The following is a 14,139-nucleotide window of genomic DNA, read 5'->3' on the forward strand; positions in this document are numbered from 1 at the left end:
GAGGGATGTACGGCCATCTTTGAAATGTTTACACCATTAAAAAGTCTTATTGCAGCTGAGTGTCTCATCTCCATACTGTGCTTGAAGTCTTCTGTAAATACCTGCAGGTTTTACACCTTCGTTCACAAGAAACTTCATCACCACACGCTGTTCCATGCAAGCACTAACACTGTTGTCTGCCATCTTGATTAACAATCTCTGGACTGGCCAGTGACATGTGTGCCGCCTATCATTAATAGGACACTTGCCACTTACTACTACGTGTAGTACCGCCACACTAGCATCCCTTTTATACCTGTAAAAATAAAAGTCCCAGTTTGACTTGAATGCCCCTCGTACTAGCTCAACCCCATAGCCTTGTAACCTAGGATAACTAGGCCTACTCCTCCCTCATATTCTAAGTTAACAGAATGACTGGAGACTGCACTGCCAACTGTTCTCTTTTTAGTAAAGACCAGAAGTTCAGGAAAGCAGCACTGAGAGAGCAGAAGTCAGCAGTACTGAAAGTTGCAAATTGCATGTGTTGGGGTATATATGGCCATACATTATACAATTTTCTTTTTCAGTTTCCTTTACATTTACCTTCAACTATCTAGTGCAAGGGCCTAATAATGCTAGAGGGTTTAATAATACTTTAAAAAAAGTATAGCAATATTTCACAGGCTTGAAGAGTTTCTGAAATAAAACAGCACATTAAACCAATATCTGACCGACTAGGCATAAAATCATATCAATGCTACATTTCTGCTACAAATATACAGTCCCCTGTATAGTTATATTTTGCACATGTGCATAAAGTTTACTGATTTACAAATTGGAACATTCAAGGTAGAGCACACAGCCAGTTAATTGCCCTGAGCATGCTTGCTGGTATATGAGAACTAACTAGCCACATTGCTGCAGAAAATTCTCTGCATGTCACTTGCATTTCAGAGCATAGAACCAACAGAATGGATACCATGAGACACATTATATAAGAAAGAAAATAAATATGACATTTCCCCTGCCCTACGCTTTCCGGTGTTTTGTCAGAAGATTAGATTTACATGACTAATAAGTTAAAAGTACTACCACACTGATCTCCATCTTATATCTCGCCAGTGTTTAGACAGGCACTAGAGTTACATATGTACTGAATGTTTGTTTTTGCAGACATTAGACCTTTATCTATATTTCTAAAACAAAAAAAGATGCATGGAGGCAGCTTGTTTACTAAGGTTCAGTTTAGTTGAAGACATGGTGTGTTTTTACTGGTCTGGTTTTATATTTATTTTTTCTTGTTTTTCTATAATATGTTTTCTTTTTTGATTTTTTTTCTAACAAAACAAAAAGCAATATGGTTTGAGATCTATGCTCATGACTTCCGTATGCTCTGATGTACGCTCTTTGAATACTACACCTGTGAACAGTATTTCTATTAATGCTGTATTACGTTGGGAGTTTGTAATTTTATAAGTATGCATGTGTATGGACCCAAATTTCAATAAAAAAAGATCTGATTTAAAAAAAAAGAAAAGAAAAAGTAAATTCTGACCTCTGCAGCCTGTGTCTCTTGATGCAGCAAGGTAAGTCCTGTTAAATCTTCAAGGAAGGAATGCGAAGAGTTGAAAACCTTAGCCAAGAAGTTGAATCTTTCTTTCTCATACTGATCAATCACCTAGGAAAAAAAAGGTACCATTATTCATACATATCCAAATTGTTTACTTGCAGGTGAAGTTCACAATCGCCTAATCAATCAATTTCACATTCAATAACTTGATTCTGTCAGCCACCATGCTGGTCCACTCTGTCTTCACTAGAAAAGGCCTGGAGAGAAACTGAATGACATTTTATTTTGTAAAGAGCTCCACTGAATAAAATATTCTCCAATCCTGAAACTTGCACATTTTTTTGTTTTATTTAGTCAGGTTAAATTCAAGAACAATCCAATGTGTTTGTCTGTAAGAGGAGGAGGAGTTCTTCAGATGCATAAATCACCACATAACATGTTTACAGCTACTCCCATTGAAGTCTATGGGACCAAATATGCTAAAAAAATGAGCTCATGTAGTCTTTTGAGCAAAGGGGGTAGAATGTTGGGTGACTGAGCATACAGGTGTAAACACATTAGAACGACACTTGGAAGAAATGGGAATCTGCATGTTGAGCATAGTCAAGCACAGGGAAACAAGCAGAAAAACACTCAAGTGTGAATGTGGGCTTAATGGGTGGGAGACAGATGGTTGGAAACTTTTGGTACCTGCTTGCATCTCTCAAGAGTCACCAATTTGCTATTCTTGGACTATTCTTTTTTTCAGTGGACTGGTTGCAAGCATATGTTTATAAAACATACAAAGCTAATATAAGAGCATTAAATTACATTTAATTGCTTGAGGTGCATGCATTGGCCCCCAATCATGATGTAATCAAGCTCCTCATATTACACTGAAAACAACACACCATGTACTACAATCTGAATGTCTTACACTGATGATCCTCCTGTTCTGTGCAGAAGATTATGGAAAAGTGAATATAATACCACATTTTATTTACTTACATTATCTGCATTTGAAAATAAATTGAATGTATTCATAAGCAGATTCAACTGAAATATTTTAGCTCTGTTTGGAGTTCAGCTTAAGCTGCATGTTTCTGTCCAAGACAGTATTGTTTTCCAAGGATGAGAATGACTGACTACCCTTAATATTAAGCCAACTTGAATGTAGTGGTGTGACAATATAGCTGTCAATAGGGCCACCCATGCCTGAAAGGTCTTTCACATTGACACAGAGAAAAAAATATACCTTGGTTTCCCTGTTTGAGGGCCGAGTTTTGGGTGAACAACCCCACCCTCCAAAAAGAAAAGTAAAAAAAAAAAAATGTTGCGTAGCCTTTACAGAGGGCCCCTTATGAGCTTTGTGGAGTAAGTAAATATGAATGACTGTGTGAATCTAACAAAGTGAATTAATGAGCCAGAGACCAGACTGCATTTCATACAGCATTTCCGAAGCAAAGTTTAATACATTTTTAAACTGTATACCTCCCACAGGGGGTTAGAATAAGTGGCAAACTGAGAGTAAGATTCAGGTGCCTCCAGTGTTATTACCAGATGGCTTAGCTTAATAAGAGTATATTCTTCTTGGGTTGGATAATCATTTCGGTTTCAGTTTATTGAAAAGGGTGAGCCAAATCAGCCTAAAGGAAAAAAAGAAGGAGGAATTTAGACTTACCTGTAAATTCCATATCTTGGGAGTACAATACAGGACACAGGCGAAGTACCCTGGGTTATAGGCTCGTACCTTCAGGTGATTAGACACTCAGCTTTTGAGGACAGTCCCCCTGGGCATCTCACCTATAACCATACCCCACTCCTTGAGTCCTCAGTTTTAAAGCAAGCATTGCAGAGTAACCCAGGAAAAGAAGGGAGAGTGGCCTGTGCCATGAACTGTACTCTAAGATTTGGAATTTACAGGTAAGTCAAGATTCCTTTTATTTTAATCATACATTATAGGACACAGGCTGAGTATTCACAGACCCTGGGACATCCTCAAGCAATGAATAAGAAGGGTGGTCAACAACTAGGTACACCTTAGCCTGAAGTGTCGGTAAAATTTGTGACCTGTTGTGTGACGTAAGGCCTGGTCATCCACATAAGACCAAGCTCTGAATGGTTAAGTGTAATGGAGATCAGAAATACTGGATTTTTTTTTCATTTTGTTTAATGAAATTGGCAATCTCTAATCCATGTGTAAATCAACCTAAATGCATAATTTGGTTTGTGAGTTTCTGTGTCCCCACAGGGGGTAGGACATGAGGGTGCCCTCAGTAAGAAGTGCATAAGTTACTGTATCCTGCTTCAGGATAAGAGCCAGATGCCTCGGTACCGGGAGGTTTCTGGCTGAATTCAAAGGACCAGCCCTTACGGAAGAAAATATACTTTAAAAATATCCCTTCCAAATATATCGGCATATATTTGAAATGCTACAATTTTGGCCATATTCAATATATATATATATATATATATATACACACACACAGTCAGGTCCATAAATATTGGGACATCGACACAATTCTAACATTTTTGGCTCTATACACCACCACAATGGATTTGAAATGAAACAAACAAGATGTGCTTTAACTGCAGACTGTCAGCTTTAATTTGAGGGTATTTACATCCAAATCAGGTGAACGGTGTAGGAGAATTACAACAGTTTGCATATGTGCCTCCCACTTGTTAAGGGACCAAAAGTAATGGGACAATTGGCTTCTCAGCTGTTCTATGGCCAGGTGTATGTTATTCCCTCGTTATCCCAATTACAATGAGCAGATAAAAGGTCCAGAGTTCATTTCAAGTATGCTATTTGCATTTGGAATCTGTTGCTGTCAACTCTAAAGATGAGATCCAAAGAGCTGTCACTATCAGTGAAGCAAGCCATCATTAGGCTGAAAAAACAAAACAAACCCATCAGAGAGATAGCAAAAACATTAGGCGTGGCCAAAACAACTGTTTGGAACATTCTTAAAAAGAAGGAATGCACCGGTGAGCTCAGCAACACCAAAAGACCCAGAAGACCACGGAAAACAACTGTGGTGGATGACCGAAGAATTCTTTCCCTGGTGAAGAAAACACCCTTCACAACAGTTGGCCAGATCAAGAACACTCTCCAGGAGGTAGGTGTATGTGTGTCAAAGTCAACAATCAAGGGAAGACTTCACCAGAGTGAATACAGAGGGTTCACCACAAGATGGAAACCATTGGTGAGCCTCAAAAACAGGAAGGCCAGATTAGAGTTTGCCAAACGACATCTAAAAAAGCCTTCACAGTTCTGGAACAACATCCTATGGACAGATGAGACCAAGATCAACTTGTACCAGAGTGATGGGAAGAGAAGAGTATGGAGAAGGGAAGGAACTGCTCATTATCCTAAGCATACCACCTCATCAGTGAAGCATGGTGGTGGTAGTGTCATGGCGTGGGCATGTATGGCTGCCAATGGAACTGGTTCTCTTGTATTTATTGATGATGTGACTGCTGACAAAAGCAGCAGGATGAATTCTGAAGTGTTTCGGGCAATATTATCTGCTCATATTCAGCCAAATGCTTCAGAACTCATTGGACGCCGCTTCACAGTGCAGATGGACAATGACCCAAAGCATACTGCAAAAGCAACCAAAGAGTTTTTTAAGGGAAAGAAGTGGAATGTTCTGCAATGGCCAAGTCAATCACCTGACCTGAATCCGATTGAGCATGCATTTCACTTGCTGAAGACAAAACTGAAGGGAAAATGTCCCAAGAACAAGCAGGAACTGAAGACAGTTGCAGTAGAGGCCTGGCAGAGCATCACCAGGGATGAAACCCAGCGTCTGGTGATGTCTATGCGTTCCACACTTCAGGCTGTAATTGACTGCAAAGGATTTGCAACCAAGTATTAAAAAGTGAAAGTTTGATTTATGATTATTATTCTGTCCCATTACTTTTGGTCCCTTAACAAGTGGGAGGCACATATGCAAACTGCTGTAATTCCTACACCGTTCACCTGATTTGGATGTAAATACCCTCAAATTAAAGCTGACAGTCTGCAGTTAAAGCACATCTTGTTTGTTTCATTTCAAATCCATTGTGGTGGTGTATAGAGCCAAAAATGTTAGAATTGTGTAGATGTCCCAATATTTATGGATCTGACTGTATATACACACATACACACACTGCATGTTGAAATGCGTTATTACAAAGAATATGAAAAATATTTTTAAAAATACATTTCAAATATACTGTATGTCTAAAAATACAAATCTACATTTTTGGAATGCATTTACAAATATATGTAAAAATATATGTTAAAATGACTTTTTTATATGTTAAAAAAAAATCTGAAGAATATATTTAAAAAATATTCTGGACTAAACCCCTGCTGTACTAGATTGCGGTCCTGTGCCTCTGGACGTATCCCTTGATGTGCCCTATTGCCACCCTGTTATATTTTTGCATGTCCCTCAAAGTGTTGAAATTATTGCTCTGTGGTCTTCCCCTTATATGGCTTCCTGTTTTTTAATCCCCCAAAATAAAGAGCCCTTGGTCAGGGGCCCTAAAATCATTCTTGATCTCTGCATGTGTTCTGTTACACCCACATCCCCATCACATTAAGTTTTAGTGCCAAGTTTGAAAAGCTTACACTGTAAAGTAAATACATTCCAAACATTAGCCCCAGTATTTACAGAAATGCTAAAGATACAGAGTGACCCAGGCTTCACCCGTCACAGTGGGCAAAATCCTGAAAAGGTATTCAGGGTCTGAGTTCCAAAAGGATGACCATCGACCTGGACCGGCAAAGCACCTGGCGGCTCATAAGGTATTTAAGCCAAGAGCGATTTCTCTGTAAGAGAGAAGGTCTATAACCTTATGACACTAGCAAAACTGAGGACTCATGGTTAGGGGGGGGGGAATCAAGGGGCCATGTCCTCGAAAGTTTTGCAGTGTCCAGTCAATTGAGGGTATGAGCATATTGACCAGGATCTATGAATATGTATCTCGTACTGTATGATTACATGTATGTACCCTACACTTGGTTATTGTGTTAAAGGCATTATGTGCTTTCGCACTGGAACATAAAGCCAACTAGCCCACTAATCTTTAGTGCGTATTAGTACTTACAGATTGACATCACTATGAGAAACATACTGGACTTCACTACAGCCCTACTAGAATCTGTTAAACTGCTTGGCACTAATGAAACAGAATCCTACAATGCCTAAACATAAACTGGTTGTCACTGTTTCCCACAGTGACTTCCAATCTGTTGGTGAATGAATGAAATCAGATTCCCAGTGTAACATGTACAGATGTTTTGGGAAAAGTTCAGAGGTGATTGATACATGGCCAAAATTCCATGAAAGTCTGCCCCATGCCAACTACTCAAACTAGCATCAATAAACAAGCTTTTTTTTCTTCAGCAAAGTATAGCTAACCAAATCGGTTAAAAATATTTTTATAAAAAGACAACTTATATAATTTTTCTTAATAAAAGCATATTATCAACCATTGTGCTCACCTAGTAACAAACTGGGCGATCTTAGATGCACTGACCCTGGATTTTTAAAGGAGTAGAGCAGATGCACTTTCAAGGTAAATGTTTACTTTGCATAGGCGATTTTGACCTATTAGTGAAATTTTTACTGTTATTAACGTAAGTCCTTACTGGTCATTAACATAGTCACTACTGTACTACTAACAAAGCTCAAATCTGTTGCATCAGTCTTGAAAATACGTAGGGCATGGAACTTTTATGCCTGTAGTTCCAAAGGTGTGTTACAGCTGGGCAAACTCAACCTATCCAGCTGCATATACTTACTATTCCCCCCCGCTATGCCCACTCCCTGGTTGGTCACCGGCAGCAACATAGCCTCTACCCCATTGTGACAGTGCTGATTACTTGAGCGAGCACTGACCAAGTACCAGTGTTGCCCCATACCTAGAAGTACAGGGTATTTTTCTTTACTACTGACAGTTAAACAGAGTGACAAGGGAGCTAAGGGACGATATGTGCAACTGAGAAGGTTGGACAGTAACCAAAGCTTAATTTTGCCCTGCATGGGCAAAACGCATGATCACCTTAAAGTGAACTTATCAACAAATATATTTTTTTTCAAGTTAAGTGCATGCATGCTTAGTAATGTGCACATATAACACTTACAGGTTAGGAAGGACATGTCTGTGCAGGTACTATCCAGGGCCAACGCCTGCTCTGAGATGTGCAGTGCTTGGCTATACTTACAAACATCTGACACAGATCAGCCCCTGCTATAGCCTCTAACCTTGTGACTAGCTACCAAATTACTGAAAAGTATCACAGCCTGATCACTAAGGTAATAGAGACTTCAGAGTCTTCATCAGACTGGTGAGATCAACTCATATCCTCCACTTAACTGGATCTCATGGACTGATTTCTGATTATAAAAGGTAGAGATTTATGAAAAAATATACTTTTGCTGTATTGTGATGCGTTCGAAATTTATTCATATAGACTTGTAAAGCTACTGAAAAGTCCCTTTTAAATAGAGCCTTTCAAGATAGAAATATGGAAAGCTTTCACTAATGATTTTTACCTGTAGAAAGAAAATATGACTATATAATACCAGAGAAATCAAACTTTAGCTGCACACTTGCAATTTGATTTTTGCACTGGTTGAAGGCAAAGAAGTAGTGAAATCTAGTCACTAGAAAAGCATCAGATTAAGCTGCAAGTGTGGACTGGCGATAGACATGCTAAGCTATTGTGCAATATTTCACATACTTTGACATCTGCTTGATCAGCTTGACATTTCTGCTTTAACCGGCGGACACAAGGGTTACACAGTAAAGCCAAAATTAGGTCCTGTCCTCTCCTAAGCATTTAAAATATGGGAAATAGCATCTGAAATATGTAATGGGGTCCATCACACAAAATATGGTCCATTATCGGAGAATGCCATTTTATTCAAATTCTATATGTGATTTGGGGCTCTAAAATAGGTATGGTGTAATTTGTCTTCCTTTAGGCCCCATTAACACATGAGCATTTGGAGGTCAAAGCTCCAAAACACTCAGCATCCAAAATCCCATGGGTTTGCGCCTGTTGCCTAGTACACACAATCAGAAAATTGGATGAAAAATACAGCTTTATCGTATGATAATCTGACCGTTAGTAGACAGCTCTTGAAAGCCAATCACAACATGAAAAGATTTTTTGTTTAATCAGTATAGTGTTTATTTGAAAAAAATCAGAAGACCAAGACCACACATTATTATTATTATTATTATACAGTATTTATAAAGCGCCAATAGTTTGCTCAGTGCTGTACATTACAAAGGGGGACAGAACATGTGACAGAACAATACCAATACAATGCAAAACATGAGAGGATTGAGGGCCCTGCTCTTTGGAGCTTACAATCTAGCTTACATGCTCAGAAACGAAAGAACACATTACAATACGATGCAATACATCACTTCCAAAATTGTATTCCATCGTACGAGAATTTTTCAAAACTTTAGTAAACGCATAATTTTCAATATGAGACTAGCATGCCATAAAAAAACGACAATCATTCGTCTGATATTCTCACCGTGTGTGCGAGACCTAAGAGATGCATCACTTGAAGCTTGAAAAAGTACATGAGCTTCTTTAAAGCTACAAGCTTCCAGTGTCCAGTGCTTTTGGCCACAACAGACTTCAATGGGAGCACCTGAAAAACTAACACATTTACTTTCTTCTCTAGTAACTAAGTTTCCATTGGCTAAAAATAATTTTTAAAAAATGCTAAAAGCCTTCAGAAAACCTTGTAAAGCAATTAAAGATGGTTAGCTCAAGTATGGATGCAGCCTTGAGCTGCTTTCACATTGCAGCACTTTTAAAACATGCTATGCCTTTTTAAAAAAAAAAGCATAGCATGTTTTTAATGTGTTGGGTTCAATTTTATGGCAATGCATCTGCAGTGAATAGCTGATGTCTTCATGAATCTGGCTTTCTGCACAGATGTAAAGTAATGCTGGAAATGCAAAGGCTTTCCCCAACTGTCTCTACAAAGTTGGAAGGGAACAATTGTCTTAAATGTCTTTAAATGCTTTAGAGATAAAAGAGATCTTCGCTCAAAACACCTAAACTCGATACTTTGAATGGGTGTTCACATACTTTTAGACATACAATGTATAATGGTAACACATCTTGCTCCTGCCATATTCTTTATTAGAAGAACTGTGAAAATCGTCTACTTATCTGCAATACCTCAATAAAAAATGGAAATGAAAAAAGCATGAGATTAGGATGATAACTGAAGAACAACACTTTATTTGATGATTTGTAAGAAATTTCTGTTATTTCATTTTTACAATGCACTTATTTTAGTTGTTTACAGCCTCTTATAGTGTCCTTAGAACAGCATATCGGGGTTGAGTCAAGTCATTCACTATTCTCTAGTAAAGGAATTTGCTGAAACTGGCTTTACCACAGGTACTCTTTATGCTATTGCTAAATTGTCTTAAAAATATGCACAAAAGTAGGTAAAAATATAATTACACAAACCAGGTGACAGACACAGCAAAATAACATACTTGCTGACATATCTTTGACATATATGACTGAATTCTCAGCTTATGATGCAAGTCACAATCATCACCTCAGGCCCCAAAACCTAGATAAAATCACAGGCTAGCCAGAACCAGCAGCACACTAGAAAGTCTAATTGTAGGACCGCACTGTAGAATGTAAAATACCTCAGCCTGATGGAATGATATAGTAGACATCAAAGCTATTCCTCTGCAAAATGAAGCATTCTAACAATACTTTGCAATTTCTAAATATGCTGATGGAAGAAGTGATACAGGTATGGCATATATTTTCTCAAAACCGATTACTCAAAGCCTGTAAAAACAAAAATAATTGCTGCTTTTAAGTTAAAATGTTCAAACACTGCAAGATTACAAAACAAATTTATGAAAACTAGAGAAAAATTAGTTGTTTCACATAGGTTTCTTATTCCTTTACTGAGATACGATTGTTTGGTTGTTATGGGCAACTTTTCATTTATTTGTTTTTTTGCTACAATTTGATTTATATAAAAACCCTGTTGTGTTTTTTGTTACTAATTAGGTAAAGGTAAACTACCTAGGGTTAAAATTGCTGTCAGTTCTAAACTTTAGAAAGATTTTCTTAAACGTTCAATCCTCTAGACCAGGGTTGTCAAACCAGCGGCCCTCCAGCTGTTGAGAAACTACAAGTCTCATCATGCCTCTGCCTTTGGGAGTCATGCTTGTAACTGTCAGCCTTGCGATGCCTAATAGGACCAGTTTGACACCCCTGCTCTAGACTAAACTGGGAGTGAGAAGATATCTTTCCAATTTGACAGAAATCCTTTCTTTGACAGTTGTCATAGGAACAGGTGTCCTAATGGAAGATTTCTCCTCTACTCCTGTTCTAGTGGCAACTCTAAATTTTGAATTAACCTAATTTTTATTCCAGGTGACACTGGCAATCAAGGCACAGAGAAAGTAAATATCCCCAGTGGGGACAAAGACAGCAATAAAAACCAGATAGTATGATTCTAACCCCACACCACTCCGAATCCAAAAAATTCCTTTAGTTTTATTTCAACAAGCAATCAAAAAAAAAGATTTAAAACAAGCCCTCACTGACCTCTGTAGATGCAGGCACTGTTGAGGAATTCATTTTCAAATATAACTACAGAGGCACTGAAATCACAGTTTCTCGGCCCTTATTTTAGCTGGTCTAGTCTAAAGAGTGCCAGAATGTAAGGACATTAGAGATTTCAACGACTGTGTTCTCCTGTTCAATACCATGGGAACATTCTGCTGCAGAGGTCTGAAATGAAGTAAAAGGGAACCACCTCAAACGAGGTCCCCATCTTTCCCAAAGCCCTTATTCAGAGACGAATCAAGGGAAAGTCAAGAACCTAAGAAAAAACCCCTGACTTCCTGGAGCAAGGCACTTTCTCAGAGGAAAAATCACCTTCACCTGTACGGAATCCAAGAGCAGGCACTGACCTGGAATCAACACTGACTTCTGGAGATTGAGGACCCTGTTAAATGTCTCCAGAGTGAATACCTGGAGATTTACATTATGCTCCAGAAGATGATTGGACTGGTCCCTGAGAAGCAAATCATCCAGGTGCCCCAGAATAGGCACTCCAGGGTCCTTAAAAGAGACAGAATTGGAGCCAGGACCTTAGCATGCACTCAGGGGTCCGTGGCCAGGCAGAAAGAAAAAAATGACGGTCTTACAGCAAACTGCAGGAACCTCTGGTGAAGAAGAAAAATTAAGAAACATAGGTAGGCATCTGCCATGTCCACTGAAGCCAGTAATCATCCTGTGCACAGACTCCATTCAAATCTTCTGTACCTTGTGGAACTTGAGATATTTGAAATCCATTATAGGGCCAATATTGCCATTTCATTTTTGAACCGTAAAATGCTTTGAAGATAAATGAAACAAAACAATCACTCCCTGCGAAAGATGATTGAAGGACTGCAAAAGCAACAATCTTTTTTGCAGAATTTTAGAAAAATGTAAAAGCATAAAGTTAGGAGGAGGAAAACTCTAGGATTCCAACTTGTATCGTAAGAAACTATGCAGTGGACTCACTCGTCGGCCACTTCGCCCTGCAACATTTCTAAACAAAAACGAAAAACAAGAAAAAAAACCCTCAAACATCACCCACCTGAATGATTAGGGTGTCCCTTCATTGGAGTTCATCTTTGTAGGCTGAAGGCCAGGACCTCTTACAGTATTGGGACTGAGCTTTTGACCTGAAACCCAGGGCATGAGAGCGGCGAAAAAGAGTGACTCGTAGGAGTGGAGGGAACAGTTGACCTTTGAGTTGAGGTCTTACCCTTCTGCCTGAGTGGTAAAAGAGATCTCTTACTGCCCAGAATTGTATGGATATACTTATCTAAGTCTGGCCCAAACAAATGTTCTCCGTGAAATGAAAAACTTGCCGACAGCTTTTTTGCAGGGTAACTCTGCAGACCAACATTTTAGCCAAAGAATCCTGAGATCCCTGCCTATGGAGTCTAACCCAGGGTCCCAGGCTTCTCAGAAGATCCAATGCGGGCATTGCTGGCAGGGGTGAAGGGATTGGCTCAGCCATTCTCAATTCAGTAAAAGTAATTAGGTGGCTGTAGAGGCTAACCAGCTCACATTAGCTGAACACCAGCTGCAAAAAAATAAGCTTCCTATAATCACATGATTACAGGATGTATATAGACGTGTGGCGGTAAGTTAAAGAGGAACTTCACCGGATCATATATAGATGACAAGTCAGCAGTTACATATACTGTAGCTGCTGACTTTTAAGAAACTTACCAGCATATGGAGTTCAGTGCTGTCTTCTCTGCAACCAATTCTTCTCAGGACTACAGATCTCTGGTGCCACCATCTTTGAATTAGGAACCAGCTGCGACCTCCTGGTAACCCACAGTCATCTCACTACTACACATGCATGAGAAACCAGGGGGCACAGCAAGTTTGATCCTTTAGTCTTCTGCGATGTATGATGTTGTTATCTACTTTAAGCCTATGCTTTTTTTTTTTTTTTTTTTTTTTTAATAGAGATGTCCTGATTTTTTGTTAGAATTCTTCAGTTATGGAAAGCTGCATCCTTGTTTCCGGTGAGTGCTCAAATAGAGTCCAGATCTCAGTGATCAGTCAAAGCAGTTGCTCAAAGCACATGAAATTCTCAGCCATGACCAGTTGCTAAAAACATATTGGACTTTAAACTCTATGCACTATAAAGAAATATTAATTTCTGCTTTCACTGCTGGAGGATTCTACCACCAAAACAAAACACACGTCTCTGCTCCGATCCATCCCATTTGGCTACCAGTAGGAAGACTCTCCAGCCAACAGCTGAAAATATTAAAATAAAAAAAAAAAAAAAAAAAAGGAGTGGAGATGCTAGTGACATCATTGTTCAAATATATCAATCTCCAAATATGGCAGTAGCAATGGCCATATTTGGAAAGTGATGTCACCAGCATCCGCATCCCTTTGTTTACTTTCCTTTATTGGCCGAGGAATCTCCAAGCAGACAGCAGAATGGGGCTGGAGAAAAGTAATCCATTGCTATGATGCTGTTGGCTGCACAGCCAACAGTGTCCTAGCTAGAAGGGGCTAAACATGCACTAACAACACAGTGTCCATAGCGTGGGCTCTCCAGCCTTAGTGCTGCCCCCTTCATGCAATGGATTCATGTGCCTGTTTCTCTCAGGTCAGTAGATCTGTTGCCAGCACCAACATTTGTCATGCGGGAGTGAGAAAATTATAAACAGCATCTAGGATACTCTTTATGAATTCCCCAGATTGTTCCCTTCCTATTGTCCACATCATTAACCAATCTCTGCACTCCTGTGATTGTACATGGAGCTGCACACGTGGATCTCAGTGTATGCTGTAAAGTTTGTGAGCAGGAAGAAAGCAAGTACATCTTACCACTTGAACACATGAGAACAAGACATCCTGACGAAGTCCACACATGGGCAAATGCTACAACAAGTGCTAAAACATTTTAAAAAGGCACATCTTATTCTGAACAATTAAACATTTGCTTTATATTGAGACATATCAGAAATGTATTCATGTATAGTTACTGTACTGTTACAAATAAGTCTGC

General features: G+C 39.0%; 1 protein-coding gene across 3 annotated transcripts in view; it reads right to left on the minus strand.

Moving 5' to 3' along the window:
- The window catches only part of ATG7 (autophagy related 7), a 398,197-nt gene that overhangs the window by 249,814 nt on the left and 134,244 nt on the right, over window positions 1-14,139 (minus strand). For all 3 annotated transcript variants that reach the window (XM_089678709.1, XM_089678707.1, XM_089678708.1), the window contains exon 18: window positions 1,535-1,657. In XM_089678709.1, coding sequence (XP_089534835.1) covers window positions 1,535-1,657 — 123 coding nt within the window. The remainder of the gene's footprint in view (window positions 1-1,534; window positions 1,658-14,139) is intronic.

Source organism: Staurois parvus, unplaced genomic scaffold (genome assembly GCF_062004578.1).
Source record: "Staurois parvus isolate SC_StPar_1 unplaced genomic scaffold, SC_StPar_1.0 ptg000209l, whole genome shotgun sequence".
In the NCBI taxonomy this organism is placed as follows: domain Eukaryota; kingdom Metazoa; phylum Chordata; class Amphibia; order Anura; family Ranidae; genus Staurois; species Staurois parvus.